The sequence below is a fragment of the Seriola lalandi genome, unplaced genomic scaffold, assembly GCF_002814215.2.
Source record: "Seriola lalandi dorsalis isolate HSWRI2012SDOR001 ecotype SW California unplaced genomic scaffold, Sedor1 jcf7180002054663, whole genome shotgun sequence".
Classification (NCBI taxonomy): domain Eukaryota; kingdom Metazoa; phylum Chordata; class Actinopteri; order Carangiformes; family Carangidae; genus Seriola; species Seriola lalandi.
This window is the reverse complement of record NW_019525216.1, coordinates 675,346-699,152: the sequence shown is the minus strand read 5'-3', so window position 1 is coordinate 699,152 and position 23,807 is coordinate 675,346. Positions and strand designations below refer to the sequence as shown.

General features: G+C 39.3%; 1 protein-coding gene across 1 annotated transcript in view; it reads right to left on the bottom strand.

The window, feature by feature from the left end:
- Positions 1-6,060: 6,060 nt before the first annotated feature.
- Positions 6,061-23,807, bottom strand: part of usp53a (ubiquitin specific peptidase 53a) — a 32,777-nt gene continuing 15,030 nt past the window's right edge. Inside the window, exons 9-17 of the mRNA XM_023421118.2 lie at positions 23,128-23,277; positions 20,572-20,716; positions 19,135-19,281; positions 17,546-17,692; positions 14,604-15,396; positions 13,600-13,667; positions 8,513-8,579; positions 7,683-8,416; positions 6,061-7,573 (exon numbers count right to left, since the gene is read on the bottom strand). Coding sequence (XP_023276886.1) covers positions 7,497-7,573; positions 7,683-8,416; positions 8,513-8,579; positions 13,600-13,667; positions 14,604-15,396; positions 17,546-17,692; positions 19,135-19,281; positions 20,572-20,716; positions 23,128-23,277 — 2,328 coding nt within the window. The 3' untranslated portion in view covers positions 6,061-7,496. The remainder of the gene's footprint in view (positions 7,574-7,682; positions 8,417-8,512; positions 8,580-13,599; positions 13,668-14,603; positions 15,397-17,545; positions 17,693-19,134; positions 19,282-20,571; positions 20,717-23,127; positions 23,278-23,807) is intronic.

Here is a 23,807-nt window from a genome sequence, read left to right as displayed (position 1 = left end):
TTTCTAAATTAGTTTTCAAAACCGATCTGCTGGGGTCAAACCACTAACATACAATCAGCGTGGCCTCAGTGAAAAGTAGGAAGATTAGGGAAGACACAAAGAAAAAACTGTTTTCTCAGCTAAAGAAAGGATTAAAATTTTTCAAATTGCAATTAAAAACATGCAAAAGTCACAGGGAGGAAAAGTTAACAGCAAGCACTTATTAAAGAAAGACACATTTCAAGTTCAGTGTTGTCGTGCTCTTATGCTGTACATTTTTCCATCATTCTAATCCTTGTAATAGCTTTTGACATATTATAGAGTCTAAGCTTCCTTCTTGCATGATATTGATTTGTTGCAGGTGAGGAAAGGCGATAGCGGTTTGTTGCAGGTGTAGAGAAACAAACAGCATGTCTGGAGAAGGCAACAAAAACAAACACAGACAAACAGAGCAGCATCATGGCATCATAGGAAACCATCTTGGTAGAATTTCACATACAGCAGAGGAGAAAATATAAGGAAATATAGCATACGAGTTATAGAGAGAAGAAGACAGAACTGAGAGAGAGGGGAGGGCATACAGCAAGTGGAGTACAACACAAAGATTTTCATATTATGCTGCAAAACATGAGGTCCCGAAGCCTTCAACCATCAAAGCCATACCACCTCTGTCACTATAACCTATCTTAAGCCATTCAATGAAACATAAAATTGGCATTATGTCACCAATCTCCACGTGTGTCCTGCTGCTGTGGCACACCACCTCCACTCTACCACTGCCAACAAAACAAAAAAACAAAAAACGTGCTGCTATCTTTTTTTTTTTTTTTATTTCCCCGAGGACAGCTTTTCCTTCTCAGCCTTGTTCAACCATTTCTCTGCACCATGCAGTCATTACAGTGATTTTGTTTCATGCAGGCAACTGGAAGAGGCTCGAAAGTGGAAGTGGAGGAAACTGGCAAGTGGGCTTTGCCAAACACCCTCAGGGCAGAGTGGAACAAAAGCACAATGCTTTAATGCCCCCTAGTGATCAATTATTATAATGCTAGCAGAGACATCCCATGTGTCAAATATTTAACCTCAACAATCTTTTTTGATATTGGAGCTGCATTAGGAAAAACATTTGCATTTTCATCTTTAAAAAAGCAGCACAATATGACAACATTTCAAAAACTTACAACAGTAAGTTTTGTTACATCCAGTTTCAAAGTATTGTGAACCAAAATATCTGGATATCACAGAAACATTCTTTAGCAAGTTAACTGTATTGAATTAACAAAACCAAACTTGCAAAAGAGACACTGGTAAAAAGGAAAAAAAGAAAAAAGAAAAAAGTAGCAATTGCCACCTGCACCCTGCAGCTTCTTCTCTGTGTCCTCTCTTAAGCCACCCTCTCTCAAGTCTGAAAATTTGGCAAATCCCTGGAACAGACTACACCCTGCTGCTATACTTCTTCATCCTGCTCATATTTAGGATTCCACCGACCTCACAGGGTCCTATTTTTTAAATCTTCCGAAGCAATCAGATTTCACACTTTCTTCTGCCCCAAGTAAGAGGGCCTCTACCCATAATCCTGTTCCTACTGCTTGTCAGGATGACAACAAGAACAGAAGCCCACGGGCTGTGTGCATGCATCTGTGTTTGTGTACGCCACACGTACACAACTGGGCACAGGGTGGTTTGCTAAAGAAGAAATACAGACAAGATAGGAAATTCTGAAAAAAACTGCTCAGGAAGAAACTATGTGGGAAAGGGAAAAGAACACATAAATTACACCGTTAACTGAATTACAACAAATATTAATTTTTTTAAATTTAAAAGTTTGAAAGGATTTAAATCTCATAATACTGTTCATGTTCAATATGAACTTCTATTAAGAACAAGCAATGCCAAATAAATATAACAGAAACTAAAATGGCTGATATAAAAATTAATCACTCTCAACTCTAGCCACGATGTCAATCCTCCTTCTTATCTAGGACACAGTGAAACCCTTTCCCTCACAGCAGGGGATCAAGTCAGCAATAAAATCATAAACTTGCAGCTTAAAGCTGAAAATTAATTATATTTCCAAATGTTGTTGCCCCCTACAGCAGCAAACCAGAGAAACTAAGGAGAAGAAATATTGCAGCATCAAACAAATTTTATCCACACAGTAGGCAACAAACTTCACATCTGACACAGGAGAACAAATGCCACTGCATTAGCACTGGGTCAACATAAATTGCAATCTTTTAACAATTTTACACCACTGTCTAATTTTACTCAAGCTGCATCTATCATCACGAAAAGCTAGTTCAAGTACCTGCAGACATAGTTCCTCTGATGGCCACTAGATGCAGCCTCCAAGAAAAGTACAAGTGTGTCTACAGCACACTAGTTTTGGAGGCAGCGCAATTCTATAGAAAGTCAACATGAAGTGCTCTTGACGATTTTATTATTTTGTTCACCCCATTTATATCAATAGGGTAGGCAACATAACAGAAACACTACCGTGTACAAGGCAATACAGTTCAGCAGTGCTACCACAAGCTAAATCCAGCAAAATTACCCTACAGTTGAATCAACACCTCTAAAAGTGCTTCAAAGACTGCTTTAATTAGGTAAAATGGTTTTCATTTACCAACATCTTTCATTTAATGTAATTTTAAATATGTCTATTTGAACTATTTCAATAACGGAAGTGTTAGCAAGAGCTAGCTAGTAGCTTGTAGTTCTTAGTTTGCTAGCAGTTCTGTTTTCAACGAAATTGAATTGTACTTAGTACAACCACTTTTTAGTGGTAAAAATAAAAATAAAAAACTGAAAGTTGACTCACCACTGGACATGGTAGTGCTGATTTCAGACATCGTTTGGTCAGTGTCTTCCATTTCCTTGGTCCAAATTGGTTGAGCAATCATTTTAGGCCCAAAGAGCTCGTCGAACTCGGAGTATTTCATTTCATTACACATTTCGTGGACTCACATGCAGGAGAAAAAGTTAATTATACTACTCTAATTTTTGTTACGATAATTTCTATTAACAGCCACATTCAACAGACTGTTTTTTTGTTATTATATTGGTACTGTTTGAATCTTGGTGGTCTTGCACTCAGCAGGTGTTTCTAATCAGCAGGCCGGTGGCGACTCTCAGGTGCTTTTCCAGTGCTGCGTTCATTGACTCCTCGTAAATTTCCCACACATTTGATGTAGTAAACAAACGCACATACACAAATTCTGTCACATTAGGAAAATAAAATTTGCCAAAAAATAGTTTCACAGCTATTGGAAATTCAGCAGGAACCTATACAGCAACTTAATCCTGACTCTGATGGCCATTGCACCTTTCAGGTATTTGAAGTTCCTTATCGTACAAACAGTGAAAATCAAACCCAAAGAAGGGAGAACTTGTCAGCGGCAGTTCAAAATAATTAACCCAATGGCTGCAGGTGGATTCTCTTAAACCTACTTCAACCCATTTAAAATCTAAGATAAGCCATAGTGATTCACTGGAGACACTGGCACATCTTGCAGCCATCACTCTTTTGATTCAACACTCCAAACCACATTGTTAGTTGGTTTATGTGGGATAAAATCACATGTAATATTTTTCTGCATTTAAAGGTACACAAATGTCTACAAACAGACATGGCAAGAAGCAATACAATTACTCCTTTGTTTTAATATTTTATCAATACTGCATTTAGATTAAATGTACCTAAAAGAACAGTATGAACTGGGCAAGAACATCGACCGTGTAAGTATATTCTGAAACACAAGATAGATAGAAGAAAAATCCTGGAAAGAAGATGGGAACTTGACTAAAAAGGAGTATGAGGAGGGGAGATGGTGCAGATCGAGGGCAGGGGAAAATTTAGCAAGAAGGGAAAGACTGAAGTGAGTTGACAGGGTGAAAAATCATATGAGGATGAAGGATGTGAGCGAGCTTGAGGGACAGTTTGCAAGAGAGAGAGAGAGATTGCAAAGGGAGGAGAAACGAGAAAACAGAAGTTTGACTCTGACAGTAGAGCACTGAGCGCAGCTGATGGCCCCTAATGAAGTACGGCAGCTGCAGAGGAGGAGCCCACACTGACAAGCCGAGTCCCACTCTGACGGATGGTGGAGAAGACACACACACACACACACACACACACACACACACACACACACCAGAAGACAGCTAAGATTTAAACATACCAAAACTGAATACTAGTACTGAATGGCAGCTCATTGTCAGGATTCTCTGAATACAGTGAATGGTATGCATTTTCCCTTTTCGTCTTCCAATTAAGAAATCTTTTCTGGTGTGGGGCTGGCATTAAAAAATATCATTATCCCCTTCTTAATTGTATGTGTGAGTTGTCTTCCTACAAGTGGCAACAAATGGTTTATTTGATGCAGATGAGTGAGGGTGAAAAATTAATTATTTTCCTGTCTTTCTAAGTCAATTATGTTGTTGCAATTTTGGTACAAGCATAAAAGTCAATTTTGTTTGATCATATTTCCATGAACAAACAAAATTATGCATATTTGAAGAACCTATTGTAGATATTTCCAGCACTGTTGATGACTCAGTAAAGTCCTGAAATACCTGTGGTGAATCATCTTCATTGTGTCTTGTGAAAGACAGACGTGTTGAGCTCAATGTGCTAGAAAATGAAATAAGTTGTACAAAAATTAAACAATGCTAAAAATATTTTAGCTCTTAACAATGAGAGCACTAGGACTACTTTTGTGCACTGAAATTGTACAATGAAGACCTACCTAAATACTGAACGATGCATTAAATCATTGGATGTAGAGAAAGTTGGAGTAAGGTCTTCATAATGAAATGAAGTGAATGAATTATAGTCCACATCTATACGGTGTCTTTTATTTTGTTTGCAGTCCTCTACTTCCCTCTTGAGGATGAAGAAAGGATGTTCATTTTGTTTTCTATTGTGATTCATCAAGATAATAGAGGGAATGATACACGTGACAGGGGAGCCTTAAATCATCAAAAAGAAGAACCAAACAATGACTATTTCATTTATTTTGGAATACCAGCGTAGTATAGTAAGTCAAAATATCAATTTTATTGAACCGGATGGTCACACAACAGGTCAGTATGGTGGAATCATATAATAACCTCCCACTATGACCGGGTGTATATATTAGTTCGACATTATTTGAGTGCCCGGGAATGTAATGAAAGTATGTTGAATATACTTTGTTAAATTATACAATGTTCATAGCGGTAAGTGTGACGTTTATTGTAATGATTTGAAAAAGTTTACTTGGATTTATCAAATCTTGACTTTTCAAACACATTCCAACATTGATCCAATGTCTGTTTCATCTATTTCCTTTTTTGCCCAAAAATAACACAGTCACATGTGATCATTTTACCACATTTTTAATCAGGTAAGTGTTCCCATGTTGTTGGATTTTAGATGTGTGCTGGACACTACCTAATATTTAAGTCAGAAATATACTATAGTATTGCTTACTGATGTCTTTCAGCTGTAATAAATATCCATCTTCATAAAGGTTACCATTGTTAAAGCAAGGTCTATTTTATGTAACATTTATTAAGAAAAAAGAAGACTCACTTAAGGGAATCAAGTAAAAGTACAAAGGTCAAGTGATATGAAAGTATTCAAAATATCACAACAGGTCAAAAGGCAGATAACAGCTAATTAAGCTATTAAGGTTTTAAGACTTCACTTCATTGTAGTCACAGGTGGTACAAGTCTCTTGTGTTCTGACTTTTTTTTCCAAATATGTATCTATACCAAAAGAACTGCATAATTAACAGCCTTTTAGTTGGGTAGTCAGTACTTAACATTTGACAATATAGTCAGGATATGACAGCAGATGGCAGCAAAACACCATTTTTCCTAGTATATATTGAAAACAATGAGCTTGTGTATCAGTAGGAACTATTTATTTAGTAAAGATGTTGCTTATCATGAGGACTCATTGGGGTAATAATTTCAAAATGAACATACTGATCACAGACCAGGTTTACTCATTCTAAATCCTAAATAATAAAGATTCAAGGTCAGCATTGCTACACTCTAACACTTTGTGCTCTTGAATATAACATGGCTCAACACACAGATATGGTTAAATAAAATATTTTATTTAACAATCGTTAATCAATAAAAATAAAATAAAATGTTACAAAAATTCTTTAAAATCAAAGAATTGTACAAATCATGGCTCCAATTTAACCTTGTATTGACATAGAAAAATACAAAAGGCACTGTGCATTAGTCTGCTGCATATATAAAACATTTTAAACCAAAAATAGTCCACTACTCAGGTTTACAACATGTTAATAAAAAAAAAAAAGAAAGCCCTGTCTATTACTAAATGAAGCTTTTAAATCCTGACATATCCATGTCCTACCAGTGCAGACTTGCTGCTAATAGGAACTACTTTAAGAAGTGAAACAGAAAACTCAAAAATTTGTTGATTTTGCTAAAGACAAAAAATGGAAGGATATAACTGTAAGGAGTGTGAAAAGAACTCATCAACCCGAAATACAGTGCAAAAACATAAAACGCAGTAAATATGTGCGGATAACGGGATGTGTGCAGGTGTGCATTTGAGGAGATAGGGACATGCCTCGTGCCATAATTTTCTACCCAATAAGCAATCAATTTAACATATTTACTCATCACCTTCTAGCCCCTGGACACCCTCACTGGTGGTCAGAGTTATTTGGGTACATTACATCTCCTCCAATAAAACATTTTACAGATGGTGACAAAGAATAAAAACCTTTGATGGTTATTTGGAGAGGTAATTAAACACCACGTACCAACAAGAGTCCAAGTTGACATGCTAGAGAAGAGGTCTTATTGGCTAAAAAACCAACATGGGTGTCCTCGAGCTTCATATTCACACGGATCCTTGGGATCCATTTTTAAGTCAAAGCCAAAAGAGTGTCCAGTATGTATAATTACTTTATAAAATCTACAAAAAAAAAAAGCACTGAATATTACTGGAATCTTGTGTTCTTCAAAATCCAATGAAAGGTAATGTCAAAAACAGACAGAATTGGGGCAGACACCTCATAACACTGAAATGGGAGTAGTTGAACACACAAATAAAGCATTCCATAGAGTGTGAGAAAGTAGAACTGCAAAACATTGGTTATTTCGCCACGTAAAATAAATCTTTTAATCTCTTGTGTGGTAAAGTGACGTTTTATGACACATTCTTTACAAACCTAACCTTTACTTTTGAGCTCTAAAAGGACAAGCATGATGTTTTAGGCGTGTTTCTTTTTCTGTACCTTTCTGGTGCTATCTATTGTGCAAATTCACTTTTCATTCAAAGCTTTTAGTAGTTCATACCAAAACAGCCTGACGGCTATTAAGGACACCTGTCGTTCTTTTACAATCTCTTTGGCATCCAGTTCATGTCAAACTTTCTGTTATGACAAACAAATACACATCCCAGTTAGAAGGAGTCAAACCATGTAGCAGTCATAGTGCATAACAATTCCATCGGGCATCCAGTCAAGGTCTATTAATGCTGTTGTTTAAATCATAGGAAACCATGCTCATCAAGTCCTTTTGGAGTAACTGGATTCCACTTTGCAGTAGTCTTAGTGGTAGAAAAGCCTGCAAGACATAAGCCAAAGACTGAATCAATGTAAACATTCACATAAGGACCAGAAAGTCACACAAACAGTATTATAATATAAAATTAGTATACAGCACTGTTGGATACCTGATTCTGATCGGCTTTTGGAAGGCTCTGGTGGCTGAACATCTTGCAAAGGGAGCCCTCTCCCTTCAGCATCACTCTCCCCTGATGACGCATGGTCCTCTGCTTTCATGTACAAGGCAGGCCTCTTATGGTATTTGGCCCGGTAAGTGTCTGTCATACAGTTGTCCACAGAAAAGTAGGTGGTGGGAAGAACCATATCTGACAGAGTAGGGGAGTCGGTACCATCATCGTGTCCAGGCTTTGGACTGGGTAACCTCTCGTCGCTCTCACTGGCCGACAGATCGTTCCTGTCTTGGTCCGATGACCCCGACTTGGAGCTGGCGCCGGATGAAAGCCTGTGCTCGGCAGGTGTCTCAATCCACCGACGGAGGGTGGTGTGCGAGAGAGGGGATGAGCCATTTTTGAGTTCATTGCGGGGGCTCGACCGTGTTGGCACCTCCCGGGGTTGGGAGTGGACGCCAGATGGGTCAGTGTGACTGCTGCCAAAGGTCTTGGGGGGTAAAGGGGGGGGGTGGTTGTGCATGAAAGAGTCTATGTGGGCAACAGTGCCAGTCTCTTCTTGTTCTGAGAAAGGTCCAGTAAGGTCATCTGAGCTGTTCCACTCAGAACTGCTGGTCTTTGCTAAGTAAGGAGGCACAGGGCTCACAGGGCTACCATCCATATTTTCCTCTTGTTCACTGTCCAGACCATTGTTCTTTTCTAAGATCCCAGGAGTGTATCGGAAGGCTCTTCTTCTGTTACAGAGAAGAAACACAAACATCAGTATTTTACTTGCCCTTGTGCCACATCAACTGAAAACTTGTAGTTTTACAATTTGAGCTCAGTTTTACCTTTGTATGGGCTGACCAGAGAGGATGTTTGCATCTTGTAGATCTGGAGATTTTCTTCCTTGTTCACCTAGACATTAATGAAGCCTCATGAGCATTTTACATCACCACACACTAATTTGTAAACTCATGGTCATTGCTACCAGATGGTCATAAAATAGAGCTAAGTAACATCTGTTAATTTTTTTATTTAAACACAGCTACAATATTTTTTTTTCTGTGCCTCTCCAGCAAAGACATGTTATCTAACAGGGGTCATGCTGAGGCCCTTTGCCTGGTGCTGGGAGAGGAAGTATCAAAGCAGCTAGTCTGGCAGAGCGCCCTCAGGCCCCCGGTGTACCACTCTGACTGTCTGATCCAACCGAAGGACATGGCCCCTCAAAGGGAATTTGGGTTCATATCCAGGCCCTGTTAGCTTTCAGCTAACAGCTCTAATATAACAATAGGACCCTGAATGAACTCTGGCTGATTTAAAAAGTTGGAACATGACCGCAAACTAATGAAAATGGAGTCAAATTCTATTAACCTATTAAGTTCAGTCACGTTATGATGTGATTTCAATTAATTATGCTGCAAAAAATTAGGAGATAATAGCTGATTTGACCCATTAGATCAACACATGTTTAAAAACAGGTCCCTGGGCGGGGGCTGGTGTGGAGCTTAGCCCAAGTTAGCAGGGTGGGTGTGATTTACAAGGCCTGAGACAGACAACAGCTGACTAACAGGACAAGGAAGAGAGTGAGTGGCTGAAGACCATCTGTGATGTGTCAGCATACCCTCCTTTTTCCTGTGCTCTCTCAAAGCATTAGTGGCTAAATCCTTTGTGCTGGCATGCAATTACGCCGGGGTCAGACTCCAGACTCCAGATCCCCTCCACAACACTATTGCATTTTTAAGCCACTAAGTCCATGTGGCAATTCACAATTTGATGCCGCTGATCTTCAATGTTGGCAAGCAACTGTAACAATATCATTCTCAAAAACAAAAAGGGATGCAGTATACAATGCTTTCTCCTTAGAAAACCCCATCGTCTTCATGGTCATGTATATCTTTGCCAAGGAAAAGCTTGCAGGAGAAAGTGGCTGAATATCAAAAAGAAAAGACGACTGTGTGTTGTGGGGTTGTAAGACTGTCTGTTACTGTTGAAATCAAAATGTTTTTCAGGCAACAGCTATCAAATCATCACTATGACTAATCTAATCTAAATTCAATGTGAATCAGTTCTTCAGGTTCAGGGTTCGGCTGATATCCAGAAAACATTCATTTCAGTGGAATTTTGCGATCGCTGCTGCAGCTGCGAACGCCAGAAAAACAGATGTATTCAAGGTGTCCTGCTGTTTACATGGCCTTCTGCGCTTGCCTGGGAAACCGTCCATGTACTGTGATTGCATGGATTAAACTGTGGTTCAGCTGCATTCAATGTAATATCGAAACTGCACCAAGTGCTGTACAACAAAATTTCCTTCTCATTCCCATGTTAACTGGAAAGCATCAAGTTGTTAACTAGGATTAAAGAACATGAAGCTGTTTTATATGCATACATGCTTTTCTGCACTTACAAAATGTGTGAGCAATCAGTGGCTGATTTATAAAGACCTATATATTCAGCTTTTAAACACTGATACTCTCCTCATGTAAATCACTCACAGACATCTCTCTGACCACTTCCCAGCATAGAGGATTACTCTAATAAAGTTCAAGAGAGACACCTGTTTGTGAGCTGTTATCAACTAAAAAGTTATTCAGGACTTTTAATTGCAGGGAACAGAGAAGTGATTTGACATCATTTCAATTATTCCAGCTGTCAGATAGAGAAACTCCCATAGGAAATAGAAAATGTGCCTCTATACAGACCCTGAAAGCAAACCCCTAACTAGGTTTTGAGAAACTGTACATGCAAAATTTCTCCAACAGCCCTTTGAAGTTTTATTGATGTGACAAAAAAAAAAAAAGTACACATTTCAGTTCTAAGGCTCTCACATTGAGATTTGTAGTTCTCTCCGTTCTGATGTCTGGGGTACTTAAAATTCTTGAACATCAATCACACTCACATGCATATTTACAGTTCAGCCTATCATGAGGACCTTAACTCCTGAATGTAAGGAGGAAAAATGGACCCTGGAAGAATGCCAGGTTTTCAACAATTTCATCAGTCAGCAGCCAGAACTACAAAAAGTCATCTCCAATTCTTAAAAATCATTTGGAACAGCCTTTGTTTCTGTGTGTGTTGAAATGGCACAAGCATGGGAACGGTAAGTCATATGCCACAATATAAATGTGCCCTCATCCCATGGCATTAACACTTTGGTTATCACATCAGTCACTGGCTTGTTACGTGGCGTCAATAGGCCAACTAAGCTGAGCAGCATTACAGCTCTCAACACACTAACTCATGGACACACATGTGCTGCAGAAGATGTATGCAAACAAACACAATGGATAGTAAATCCATTTAATCGGATAAAGGATAAAAGTCGTCATGACTCCTTTTTCTTTTTTCAACCTACACATACACGAGGGTAGCGTTAAGTACACAAGTCTTCTGTTTATGTAATAATAACTTTGTAGATGATATGGATAGTGCAAACAGAGCCATAATAGCTTTACAAGTGTGTTTCTATGGACTCTTGATGAGGTCTGCAGGAGCCACCAGAGCCAATCAGGGTAAATTGAGAAAAAGGTGTGATTTACTGGCTAAATAGCACTTTAAAGTGTCTGGAATTCCCAGCCCATCTCCTGACAACTCTGACCTTTCACACTACTACATGCAGGATGTACTGCTACCATTTCGGTATCATGTAGCCTAATGAGATTTATCAAAAACAAAATCCAAAGGTTGTCATTAAGGTGAGCAAAAGGAGCCCTGACCTAGATTTTAGATGATCGTTTGTTTGACGCAACAAACGATCATTAGGATGAATGCCTGTGGTCAAAATGTCAACTGTGCTCCCAGCAACCGTCCTCCCACATAAATGTGTTTTTAGAAAGGATTTTGGACTTTAATGGACTACTGGAATCTGCTCAGGCTTCTCTGACACTGCAGCTCACGCCAGACTACCACAGCTGAACACAGGCCAAATTGACTTTGGACACATTTACTGCAGCTTGTCGATACAATTTGCAGACAGCAGGGCATAAATATCCCATACTGATTTTAAAATAGCTACTGAAGAATAGACTTCAAAGGCCCAATGAGACAATTTTAGAACACTAACACAAAAAACAGCTGTAGAAATACAAAAATAGGTTTTACAAAAATTTACAATTTAAAGAGGAAGCAAGTGAATGAACCTGGTTAAATGTGTCACTTCTTTTTTCATGTGTGATCCGTAGACACTGTCATATCTCCTTAAAGACACTAGGGGGCAAACAGCCCCCAAACCTTTGTACAAAATGTAGGTTTGTAGAATCAATTATGAACACATAGTTTATAACATAAAGACTGTGGATGTGGGTTATTACATCATTGTTGTTGTTATTATATATATATGTGTGTGTGTGTGTGTGTGTGTGTGTGTGTTAAAAGAAGGGATACTGCAGCTGCCAGCTGAAGTGTTTTTCCCTTTGCCAGAGATTGTTCCACATGAATCACTCTGCATGTGCAGATGCTCACAGGCCAATAACAAGACCAGCATTCAACACTATGCATTTCTGCTTCTGTTTCTCAACTCACCACACTTGTGTTAAAGCTATTTTTAACTCTGAATAAAAATAAAGACAGATAAATTTGGAGCTGCTGTTTGCATCTTATGTTTCTATGCCTTAATCTGAACCTTGAAATAACTGCAGTGCCACAAAATGACATTTTATTTGCCTCATGTTTGAATACCACCTTCTGACAGTCCCAGTCATGGCATTTTCTGCCCGGCTGGGCACAGCTGGGTGGCCCCTACAAGCTCACTCATCTCCCCCTCTTATTCAGGATTAACTCAGTGTATTCCTGTTGAGGGAATTAGTAGGACATTTTTAAGATATTTATTAATTAAAAATATTTTCCTTCTTTTGACTCTGTTCTTATAATATAGATCACAACCAAGCATATCCGAGATGAAGTATGTGAAGAGTGTCCAGGCGACAAACCCCCTAGTGCTATTATTGTCATCTAATCTCCCTCCATCCTGTCTGGAAGATAAAAATAACCATTATTGCAATTTATTTGTGGCTCATTATTTTTTACTTCTTATTTTCAAACTGATTTTGTATCCCCTTGGATCTAAAAGTTGTTGTACTGCCTGCTGCAAGGACATTTTTCACTGCAGTTAATAGCTAACAATGTCCTTGAGGTTCTGTATCTGTGTCTGTTCAGTTTTTCTTTCATTTAATGTGTAAGGAAGGACAAACAACCTAATACAAATAAGACTAAAAACATATGTTAGAAGTATTTCACTTAGCCTTGAATGAGACCAATTAATTTAATTTAGTTATTAAGACCGTCAAAAACAAGTGAGCTTCACTGGACTTTTTTCCCTATAAAAATACACTTTTGGGAGACAAAGCCTGTTCTCAACTTGGGTTGCTGTTTCCTTTAAGCCCATGTACATTTTTTCTGTGTGCTGCATAACATAAACTTTACTCAGGAAAAAAGGTCAAGGCCAGTCAGTGAGGAACTGGAGCACACTTATTTCCATACAGTATCCCTTCAATCAGGCTGTGACCTTAACACAACTGATGGAACAATAAATCAAGGAAATTGCTGAGTACTATCTTAATGTTTCAGATCCTAACAACACACGGAAGTCTATCGGGTAGAGGAAATTTCTTTAATGTCAGGGCCAAGCCTTTGTGGGAGAATGATACTTTAATTTGTGACTTGTTTCCACTATGCAACACAAAGGATGCATATTTCTTCTGGACTTATATGCGTGAAGCTGGAAATAATGGCTGAATACCTAAAATGTTCACAGTTCTGTCTAAATGAAACCACCAAAAGTCTTAATATAACAAATCTTCACGCATGTTTTATATGCTTGCTTTCTCTGCTAGGGAACACACATTTCTCCAGTAATACACAGAATAAGCAGACACTGCAACAACAAAGTTATTTGTGGGCAGAAATAAGATACAGGTTTAAGTGAGAATGATTTACCTACCAGTAGAAAATGTAGAGCGCAGTATGTCAGCCTTCAAATCATCACTGCTTTTCTGAGGGAAGTGATCCCTAAAATACAAAATAAATTGAATTATTCATGCAATGTGGATTTCCACAAGATATTCCAACCACTTAAGAGGACTAAGATGGACCCCTGCTATGAGCAAAAAAGGGAAAATAAACCCTCATGACCTCAGCCTAAATATATATTTTTATGATGAATGATTTACAAAGGTGTGACCTTAAACCAATTCCTGCAACATTCTTTTCTGTGTGAAGACTGCAAATGTACAACAATGTTATTGTCAAAACAACAGGTCCTTCTGATTTTTTTTCTTCTTTCCTTTGTTATGGATGATTACAATCCGGCACCTATTATATGCTATGCTTTGTAAATCCTGTGAAATGTATAAAGATGTTGTAGTGAACTGTGAAGTGTAAAAGTGCAAAGCCATACACTATGCACACCAAAATAAAATTCTTTTTTTTTCATATTTTCAGTCACTTCAGGCCTGAACCTAGAACATCGTAACTGTGTTTTAAAGAATTAATAATTGAAGAGCATTTTACTAATATACTGTCAGGAGACTGGCTTGAATAATGCAATAGCAGTTAAGGAAGTCAGCTATCTGCTGGCTCTTCCCTCTGCATACAGGAGTTGTCAGCTAGTTGGGATCATTATCTCCAAACAAGACCTGTACTACAAAGCCGACAAATGACAGCCCAGCATAATAAGGTTGCCGTATCTGCCTTGTGTGCATTTATGTTAAATGGGTCTTGCTATTCTTAGAACAGTTTGTTTGTAGTGCTTAATTATTTAGAAATGGCAGCACATTTTAGAGTCAAATCCTGACATGAGTAGGCCATGAGATGACAAAGCAACATTCTGCTGCTGGCATCACACAGCAAAAATTGTGTCATAGCTATTTCTGCGTCATACTTTGCGGTGTAAGATTTTGTGTACTTGGCTTTAAAAAAACACTTTGATCCAACAGTCCATTTTACCTTGTCAGGTGCAGTTCAGGTATGGGCCGCAGGTCCTTGGAAGAAATGTTCTCTACCACAGGTGAGTCAAGATTTGCTGAGCCATTGCTTAGTCTGTCACTACTTTCATATCCAGATTCAGTTCGTTGGATCTTCCAGTTGTCATTCCGCACTTTCAGAGTTCCTGTGCCCTTTGACCTGTCCTTGTCACTGTAGCCGCCCCGGCCATCTGAGTCCAGCGAGCTTCGGCTGCCACCAGTTTCATGCCTCTGCTCGTCCTCATAGATGGTCATCAAGCTCTTGGGTTTACGTTCTTCCCGCCCTCCCCACGTAAAATCTCTGTCTCGCTCTCGGTCACGGGAGGGTGACTGACTGCTTGGTCTTCTCCGCGGGCTGTGCTGCCTTCGCTCCTGACTTACCGAATTACCATCACCAATGGCACTTAAAACGCTGTCCACATTTAGCGCCTCCCGCATGGGCTTCCACGGGCGGCTAGACCTGCTGTTGCGACTGTTCCCTCCACTTCCAGGACGCTCTCTGGAGTCTTGGCTGCTGTCGGTATCATAGCCGTTGGACAGCTGGTCTAGTCTCCGGCTATGATGGCCACTGCTGGCACTGGGCACAGTGGGTAGCACTTGGACTCTGGAGTGAGAGCGAGAGGGTTCATGGGAGGACCGACCGCCAAAATGGGGTGTTCGCTCAGCCCGAGTGGGACCTTTTCCTTGGCTACTGTACAGTCGAGTCTCCAGGTGTTGTTTGAAGCCATTCTCTGGAGGGGAGGCAGAGCGGGAGTAGGTCCTGTCCTGACCTGGATCTGAGTTTAAGTAAAAGAACTTTCATGAGGGGTTAAACCAAGAGAACCTGAAAAGCAAAGTATATTCTGAAAAGATTCAGAAGTCACTGATTCAAGAATGTAGTAATTTAATAATGTAAATATTTTTAATTGAAACATGTTTTTTTTTTAATTTTCTGACCAACAAATACAACAAGAAAGCAAATAACCAATACTACTCAAATGTTTCCACCTCCAAAAAGTCAAGGTTCCTATGAATTCCACAAAGATTGTTACATCAAATTTGTCAACTTTTAATCAAATAATTTGGCAATACAAAACCAATTCAAATAGCCTTTGAAAAAAAAATTTCTCTACAAACTGTTTTATCTTTCCTGCTGTACCTGATGCCAAAAGACAGTGAATAACATCAACACAACATATCGCCAAGGCCAAAAATGCTGGGCTAAAGAACACACAGGTTGGGCAGAAAGTGAGGGAAGGGCATGACGACTACAGGGTTACTGACATTTATGTCTGCAGATGACAGGAAGGTGTAAATTACAACCGACAGGAGTTGATTTTCTTCTGTGGTGTGTACTTGGAGGGTAGCAACCTCATGTAGAGGCATCCATGGCAAAAAGGTTTCACTTTTGTGTTGTATGTATCTGTGTGTATATACATGCATACATGAGTGTGTTTCCCAAATGGACAAACTGAACATGATAGTGTAGTACGGATGTGTGTCTGCTATTCCAAGGACACCTTGAGCACTAACAGCCACTCTCAAAAATACATGGCCAGACATCCTTCCTGCAAAACTGGATCACTCATGCCGCTATAGGTGCCCTCACAATCCTTTATTTCACTCTCCATCACAGAGATTTCTGAACAGCACCTAATGGTCTTTCTAAGGTAATTAAAATTAATTTTGAAAATATGGGGCATAAAAGAATGAATGGAGAAATGAATAGTATCAAAGTGGAAAAAGGTCAAAAAGTTATTTTTCCTACATGGAAGCAAAACTTGTATTGTGCAAGTCCTCATTTAACAATGTATTGTTATAATGTATAGCTGACAGTGCTTAAGTCAGAGGCTGGGTCCTCTGTATTAGAGTCTAAATCACTAAGAAAAGCAATCTGTGGTAACAAGTTTTCACGTGAAAACAAAAAAGTGAATTTAGTACTAAACTAAACTGTGAACCCTTGGAAATAAGCCCATGAAATGGAGTCACTTTTGCTTTGGATTTTGCTGACTGTTTGCCACAGTTAAATCACTTCAAACATTGTTGTCTATGTTTTTGCTTGTTTATATGATAACAGTGTGTTTTAAAGAGTTTCTGCTACCAGCTTAGTGTTGTCAACTGTACTAAAGGCTGTGGCTCAGACAGTGGTAACATGTCTGAATCAATACAGTCAGAGATCACTTAGAAATCCCCTAGGGTTATCCCACAAACCAATATCAGCAGCAAAGTTAAGCTTTTCTTGAGTGTTTTTTTTTTTAGCAAAGTGGTGGCCTGGGTATGATCCCTATTGTGGTAGTTTACACTGACTCTAGAGTCACCTCCCACCTTAATATTTCACGGCAACAACACTCGCCTCCTTTAGTCTACTGCACTCAGTCAAAACGGGATGTGAGCTTGCTGTTAACAAAGACTACTGCGGTTGACATGGTGGATTCGGGAGTGTGTTACAATTGTGTTTCATAATCCCCTCACTGATACTTAATTGAAAGTACTGATGTACTAAAGGAGTATTAAAGGAGCAGACCAATCAGCCGCCTGATTAGAACTGACACACAAACTCCACTTGTGCAGAAGTCAAAAGGAGAAGTAATGGCAAAAATATGAGTTTTTGAAGTTAAATTCATCTTCTAATTAAATTATACAGTATTTATCACTATTTGGTTTGATATGCGTGCGTTTATTGTCCATGTCCATGCAGACCACAGAGAGGGGAACCAATGTCTTTTGAATATGAGAGAGTGGGATCAAGGCAGGCTCCAACAGACGTCAGCACTTAATCCCCTTTCTGACACATTGCTCCTGAACCAAGGGTTACATAAGGGCTTGGGAAGTGGAGGGCTAGCCTTTTGTATCATAAAGCCTGGCAATTCTCATGTGTATGTGTTGCACTGCATGTGCAGTTTACTTCTATAGATCCACATACTATACAGTATATCTGCAACTAACCTCTGTAACGAGAATCCAGCCTCCGTTGACCACTCCTATCTGGTTCTCTTCTGGATTGATGCATCCCCCTCACCTCTCCTGCTCTCTGGGCAACTTCTCGAGAAATCTCCCTGAGGCGACTCTTGGGATCACTGGTGGCAATTTTCACTACGACAAAAAAGAAACAAAAAATTAATTTGGCATAATTTCCTCAATGAGGGACATTGGGTATGTAGTCAGTATACAATTAATGCAACTTGTGCCGAATCACGTGGGCATTTCCACCACTACAGACACCATTAGAAGTATTTTTATCTCACTGTACATATAGATGGCTATTGTCAGTACATCCTTTTTCTTGTCACTGTTTTCCACCTCTTAGTCCCCAGTACCCTCAAAGCACTGAGCAGTTTCTGAGTGTGTAGACAGAGGCAATTTTACAACACATTGTTGTGCTGACGTATACAGTACATTTTGTGCTACATGAGGGCAAAGGCAAAAGGGTGGAAACATGGCCATGCAGAGACTTCTCTCCTCTGTCTCTGGCAGATATTCACTTTGAAACGCAATGATTAGTCATGGCACTGGAAAACATGATCATATCGTGGTTCTGTTAGCTGTCTGAGATTTCAACATGAATCACTGTGAGGAGAACATGACTACCAGGTGTTTTTAGAGACTATGCTTTTGGAACTCCATATTCTCTTCAGCATCAAAAAAACAGAATGTGTAACAGTTCACAACATGATTAACCAGGACTTCATAATTTAACATCAGTGCTTTGGTTTTATTGTACTGACTGCAACGTTCCCTCCCTCCACCGCAGCTTAACCAACAAGTTTTTAAGTGAAGGGAAACAATGACGCACAGATCTCAAGGACCTTCGCAGCTTTACACAGCCACATAACAGAGCGTACAATAATATCAAAGGAGGTGCTATTTCACTGGTTTTCTTTCATTGGCTTGTCATTAAGGCCATTCACTTAACAAATCGCTTCTTCTCAATTTACACTCTTCTTCACTCGTGCTTAAGTATGTTGAGAATTGGCAGTTTTTGGTGACCTCTCTCTTCAACAAGGGTCTCTAATCTCCCCTCCTCCTCTGTATTACTAACCTAACCAGATTTAGTTTTATAGTGAAGACATTTAATTATCTGTTCCTCTTGTTGCTATGCCAGATCTTTGCTTGTCACCACTCTGTGGACATATATATTTATAAATTAAGCCATCTTTCAACGCTAAAAACGACAACCACCACACACTGTGACTCATCCCTCTAGCATGTTAGAATGTTTTTTCCTTCTCTGCAAGACACTCCATTTCAACAAGTACATACTGAGTGTTTAAAACTTAGTTTGTTTGGACTGGTACTTGTTTGTAATGTTGGAACAATTTTCTTTAAAAAAACTAAACAAAACAAAAACACTGTTTAATCTGCAGTGCAAACAAGTAAGAATATCTTTAGCACAAGTCATCAGCACAAGAGATTTTTTCCAGTCCTGATCACTTGACTAAATAACATGTTAAAATGGGAACTTTTGAGGTGTGTTCCTCCACATTTTGGGTTATGAATCTCTCTCCCACTTATTGCTTCCATATTTTCTCCCTTACCTGGTCCCCGTCCTCCGCTGGTCTGAGCGCTGCCCCTGCTGAAGCTTGAAGGGGTCTTCTGTTTGAAAGAGTCTTGGCTCAACAGAGCATTCAGATTCTCCCTGGTGAGGTCCAGTTTCTTAGGGGCTGGCACTGGAGATTCAAGGCCTGCAAAGGAGAAAAAAGGAAACGTTAATGCATTTTTAACAAAGAAAGAGCAGACTATATTATTTAAGTTCACTGATAAAAACAAAAATTATATATCAACAAATACACAGACTGCACCTGAAACTAAGACACAGAATTTAAATAACAAAATCCACACAATGTTCTTCTTGGTTTTTGGAGGATCATCCAGTTTGGTCCAGCGCCCTGTCAGCTCTGATGGGCAGTATGCGGCTGCCACAGCTTGGACCTGGGGCACGGCCAGCATGGAGAGTTGGAGGAGGATCTTTAAAAGGGATAAAAACCTCCCCAACCAAACAAATCCAGGGATATATAATCCAACCAGTGGAGATGTTCAGCTGTTGTCATCAACAAATTTCTATTACTGCACGCAAAGGCAACCAATATGATGTGGGATTTTACACGTCCTGTAACATGTTGTGTTTTGTTGTGTTTCTTCGAATTTGAATTCCATTTAAAATGACTTGTAAATGAAGCAAATTTTTATTTATACTTAATTGTACGTATAGTAAGGGAGTAAAAGCTCTGCTTAAATAAACCACCAGCATTGCAAGAATTTTACTTTAAATAAAAACATCATGTCTTTATTAAAATTTCCATCTACACATTTAAGATTACATGTGTTCTTAGTCAAACTCTTAACTCCAGCTGGGTATATAGAGGAAAATCACACTAACTCACCAGCCAAACATTCAACTCAATCTTCAAACTCTAAATTTGTAATACAAGGCATGCCACTCTGAGATTAAACACCAAAAACATTTGGCTAAACTTTGATGTTGCATTTAACCAGCTTGTAGTGCCAAAACTTTCTTCACAGTTTTTCTTTTATTCCCTCCACATCCTGCAACTTTGTTACAATTATATCTGCACACCTCAGCCTCATATTAATGGGTGTTTTACGATAAGGCATTATTATCAAATAGGTCACTTGGGATGGGATTATGGTTTGTGAATGCAAAGAAGAACACATAAAGCTCAGCAGAACTAATTGCCAAGATTAATGCATCGCAAAGGAATTGATGTCACCATTCAGTGAAAGGGACACTAACTCAACACCCCATCATACTTGATACAGTATAGATATTTAGTATAGCTCTTTTGCCAACAGAGCTTCTACAGCAGCATAGTAGATATTGAGGATTTTTAAATGTCACCATGATGACCTCTGAGCTACTCCTTTTTAGGGTCCTCATTCCAGTAAAAGTTGGCACAGTCAGAGTGAACAAATACAGACCGATTCTGAAACAACCCTGATGGGATATGTCATACCTTGCACTTGGGACTGGCTGCTGTTTTGTCTTGAGGCATCAGCCGCGGTGATAGCACTCCCGTCAGGGTTGGAGTAAAAGAGGAGGAGAGGTTGGAAATGACCTTTGATACATTTGCTGACCACATCTTTCCACCTGGAGCCGATCTAAAGACAAAAAGACAAGACATTTGAGTGAAATAATCTGCCATCTACATGCTTTGTTTGAGAGCAGTTGATTTGGAGATATTAAAGAGTGTGTACAACATTGGGTTTTTTGCTAATGGGTCCTATGTTTCAGCAGATCAAGGATGTGTGCATTGTGCAAAACAAGCGGCCACGGTCCAATTTAATTTCAGAAAGCAGATGGATTGTACACATGATGGGAGAATTGTTGTGAGTCCATCTGTTTTCATTTTAAAAAGAGGTATCAAAAAAGTTCTGTTGTGTAACTGTGATCTGATATAAAGCATTTAACTTATTGCAAACTGAACAATTTCCACTAATACCCAGGTCTACTGACATCACCAGAGGGTCACAGCCTGAGTCAATCTTAATCAAACAGAAAATGGTCTGAAAGCTTTTATAAAATTCAACAACTTTATAACAAAAATAACAATAATAAATTACAAAACCTCCCCTTTATTGTGCATAGTCTAATTTGTGAGTGAATATAACTGAGGTTAAATCACACATTCACATTAGTAAAGCTGTATAAGATGCGTGTCTCGCCACAAAGGCACCACAAAGACAGGCTGCTGGCTAACAGATGCTTGTGTGCTCCTTAATTAAGCAAATGACGGGGGAAGAGGGGGCAGGAGACGGTAGGGGGAGGAGAGATAGAAAGATGAGGTAAAGAGGAGCCAAGAGCAAAGCTAAACAAAGGAAAGATAAAGGGAAGAGTGCTGCAGAGGTGAATAAAGAAATAGCAAATGGATTCCAGATGAAGGGATGTACGCTAGCACAACCTCCATTGTATGCTAAATGTTTTCCCTATGTAAATCACTACAAAAAAACTCAGTTCTTAGTCACCTCCTACTCCTGGCTTGGACCGAAAGGTGTGAACTTGAGGCTATAAATCAACAGCTGTGCTAAGGGCACATGAGGATGTAATGTTATTTGCACCTGAATGGTTTATTGACACAGACTAAATGTATAGCTATGACACAACCTCATAGCCACTTAACTAAACTACTGGCCTTTATGTTGCTGTTATTATCCATCATTTAACACTGATGCAAAGGTGTACAGTTATTCTGTCAGCTAAAAGAAAAAATAAACACCTGCCAGCCATCCAATCAAGAATTCTCGATGGCCATGGTATAGGTGCAATTACTATTTTCAAGTAACTGTATTTTGTCGTTCTTATTACAGAATTTTTATGCACTGGTAAAGCAGTGATTGGGTTACACTACAGTAGTCATTTAGCGGCTGGGACTTGGGGAGTCACAGAAATGCTAGCAAGTTTCGATCCAGGTATGGACTTGGCAAGCGCTGAGTACTGTAGCTCCTCCATCTCAGTCGGGGGTGGGCGGCTGCACACACAGCACAAGCTGCTGATGGATTGACACAGAGCCAGGCAGCCAGCCGCTGCACCACAGTCCCCAAGAAAATTGTCAGAGTGTGAGACAAAAGATATGCTCACATGTGCACACCAGCCAAATGAATAACGTTTTAAGGAAGGGGGGAGAATGGATGAAAGGATTCACAAACTATATACTGCACACACACATACACAAAACCATGTGCCTGCAAAACACAGACACACAAATAAACCTCTTTCTCACACATAGACAGCACAAACAAACACAGTGACCCTTAACTTCAAACCTTCAAATTTAACCAGTGAAGGAATCTGTAAAAACGTCTTTACTGGTAAAGCTACGTGTAACTACTGCTTTGTAATGACAGAATTGCAGTACAAATAGAGGTGGGGGGTTGGGGGGTTAGCTGACTGTTCACTGCAATAAAGCTTCATCAACCCAGAGGCTCACAAGGGGCAATCGATGTGGCCCTTATTGGGCGAAAAAGAGACTTGGTGATGGAGATAAGAGACTGAACATCACTACTCTTTGCTGCTGCTTGTAAAACAAACCATGTTTTATTATAATAAAAATAATAGCACATTTTTATAAAAATTTGCAACATAACAAATTAGACAAAGACTAATGGCCTACTGTCTTTCATTAACTGGATCCTTGTATAAAAAATTTAAGGTAATGCTTTTAGGTGTGTGTTGGAATAGCTCTATGTTATCATAATAATTGTGTTGTTGTCTACGCTTATCAATTTTTTATATGATTAACTGATTATTTTTCAAATCTATAAAAAGTCAACAAAATTTCCCAAGTGACATTTTCAGATTGACTGTATTGTCTGATCCCCAGTTCAAAATCCAAATAAATTAAATTCAAAATGATATAAAACAAAGAAAAGCAGCAAATCTCCACCTTTAAAGAAGCTGGAACTAGTACATGTTTTACATTTTTCCTTGGCTTAAACAATTTATTGATCACATTTTCTGTGTATAAACTGATTTAAGTGACCAGTGATTTCCACACTAGTGTACATTTTGTCACCTCTTTCACTGTTGCATCGTCAAAGAAGACCCATTTGGAAGATTTGGTGTGGAAGGCAAAGGCACAATAGTGGCGGCTGGAATAGCAGATCATCCCAACGAGCAGCAGCTCTCCCTTTTTGGCATGTTCATCTGTTACCCTGTAGAAGAGCTGTACACACACACACACACACACACACACACACACACACACACACACACACACACACACACACACACACAAATATTTACACCAGTTACTTATCGGCATCATCGTAAGTGGGCAGGCAAATGAATGATGTTGATAGCTAGGGGAATCAGTTACTCCATCTGTTAACAGATTAAGGTCTGAGGGAATGAACTGACAATCAGTATGAATAAGGGCTGGTTTAAATCAGCACTGTCATAGCGGCACTTCATATCTATAGTAACAGTAACATGCTCCACAGTATTCTTACTGATGGTCTAAATACTAATCATGGAGAGAGAGTGGAGAAAGCTTTGGTGAAACAGTCACTTGTTCCCCCTTCCCATGTATCGTGCACAACCAGTTCTCTGTCTCTCCCTTTTGACAGTCTCAACAATAGATTTCAAAGCAAATGTTCGGGGTGGAGGGCTCCCTTTAACACCCAATAAAGTCATATGAAACACTCTCTAATGAATCAAGGCCTTTGTGGCACAGTAGTGGGAGGGGTGGGTGGG